Source organism: Chrysochloris asiatica, unplaced genomic scaffold (genome assembly GCF_000296735.1).
Source record: "Chrysochloris asiatica unplaced genomic scaffold, ChrAsi1.0 scaffold00100, whole genome shotgun sequence".
Lineage (NCBI taxonomy): Eukaryota > Metazoa > Chordata > Mammalia > Afrosoricida > Chrysochloridae > Chrysochloris > Chrysochloris asiatica.
The window spans coordinates 137642-139437 of NW_006408618.1; the positions used below are offsets into that span (position 1 = coordinate 137642).

Consider the following 1796-nt stretch of genomic DNA (forward strand, 5'->3'; position numbering starts at 1 on the left):
TTTTGTTCTGTTGTGCATAGGGTCGCTATGGTTTGGGGCCGACTCGATGGCACCTAACAACAACAAACAATACCCTATTGTTGGAATTAAAGTTCTAACCTTGTGTTTCTCATTCCAGTGCTGATCCTACAGCACCACACCAGGAGTCCAGGGCATATAATGGTCCTAGGTAATATATAGTAAGCTTTAGCACAGTGTCATCATTTGTGAAATACATACCAATGGCATGCTAGTCCTAGTCTTTGTTAAAAACATTTAACGAGCAGATTCAATTTATCAGCTCTTTTTCACCCATTCAGCAAAATAACGTCTTTCTTAAGCTAACTATTCCAATGACTTGAAAAAATATTCTGACTCAAATACCAGAACAATGAATGCTAAGTTTCTCTGTTGTTAAATGCCATCAAGTTGGTTCCAACTCATAGCAACCGTGTCCAGAATTTCTGAGGAGGGACTGGTGACTTTGAATTGCTGACCTTGCAGTCCAGTGGATTATCCTGCAATGCCATACCTGGACTTCAGTTTCTGTAATCTCCTTAAGTTCAAGTTAACAGTTGCCAGAACAGGCCTCAAAGTCCTGGGTAGCTGCTTTGTATAGTGGTTCCCAGCGGTAAGTATATTTTGAAGTAACTGGAAAGCTTAAGAAAAATACCAAAGACTTCCCATCTCTCCTCCCTTTTTCCCCCCGTGACTTCAGAATTTTTGACTCAGTTGGTCAGGAGAGGCCCCGCTTCTGTAAACATTTAGACACTCCCAAGGTAGAGCCCAGGTGTGGTGCTGTAGCATAAATACTGAACCGCATGATTGGTTTGAACTGCAAAGTCAGTGGTTCAAACTCATTGGCCACTCTTCGGAAACCCTGTATAGGATCACTATGAGTCAGAAACGACTCGACGGCACTTAAGAACAACAACAACAAAAAGGTGATTCTAAGGAGCCCGGTGGTGCCGTGGGTTGAGCTTTAGGCTGCCAACCAAAAGACCGGCAATTCAAACACCCCAGTTGCTCTGTCAGAGGCAGGTAAGGCTCTCCACTCCCATAAAGATTTACAGTCTTAGAAACCCTATGGGAATAGTTCTACTTTGACCTATAGGGTCACTATGAGTTGGAACTGGTTCTACTGCTTTGGGTTTCGTTTGGTTTTAGAAAGTGATTCTAATGTTCTACCAGATTGGAAAACCACTGGAATGGATCAGTTAAGCAGTATTTGTGCTAGAGTTGATCTGTTAATGTGTGTGCTTTTATATGTGGAGATTAGAAGATGAGGTGAAGACTCATCTTGTCCTTGGGGGTGTGTACAATTCTGACGTCAGTACTCTTTACTGGCAAGTCATCCTCCCTGTGCCCCCTCATATCATCTAGTGCCCACACAGAGATGTGCCGAGAATGTAAACAGTGATTTGATTCAACAAAGCCAAGGACATGTTTGCTTTTCTTTCCCAGCACGGCCTCACTATGATGTCATAATGTTTGATGTGGACAGTAAGGACCCAACCCTGGGAATGAGCTGTCCACCCCCAGCATTTGTGGAACAAGCTTTCCTGAAGAGTGTCAAAAGCATCTTGACTCCTGAAGGTATGGAGAATAAATGGTTGGAGAGGGAGGAGAGAAGGATCCTTTTAAAAATTTATCTTTTTAAGTTTTTGTTGTGATTTGAGTGCAAGTTGACAGGGTAGATCATCAGTTTTACATTCAACAAATCATATGCTTTGTTTCATTAAAATGATTATAATCCCCTCCATGTACCATCATTTAATAGTATTTCTGTCTATTCATTTTAGCTCTTTTTTTTTTTT

General features: G+C 41.6%; 1 protein-coding gene across 2 annotated transcripts in view; it reads left to right on the plus strand.

The window, feature by feature from the left end:
* METTL13 (methyltransferase like 13) overlaps window positions 1–1796 on the plus strand; it is a 29892-nt gene that overhangs the window by 23893 nt on the left and 4203 nt on the right. For both annotated transcript variants that reach the window (XM_006867042.1, XM_006867043.1), the window contains exon 7: window positions 1444–1575. In XM_006867042.1, coding sequence (XP_006867104.1) covers window positions 1444–1575 — 132 coding nt within the window. The remainder of the gene's footprint in view (window positions 1–1443; window positions 1576–1796) is intronic.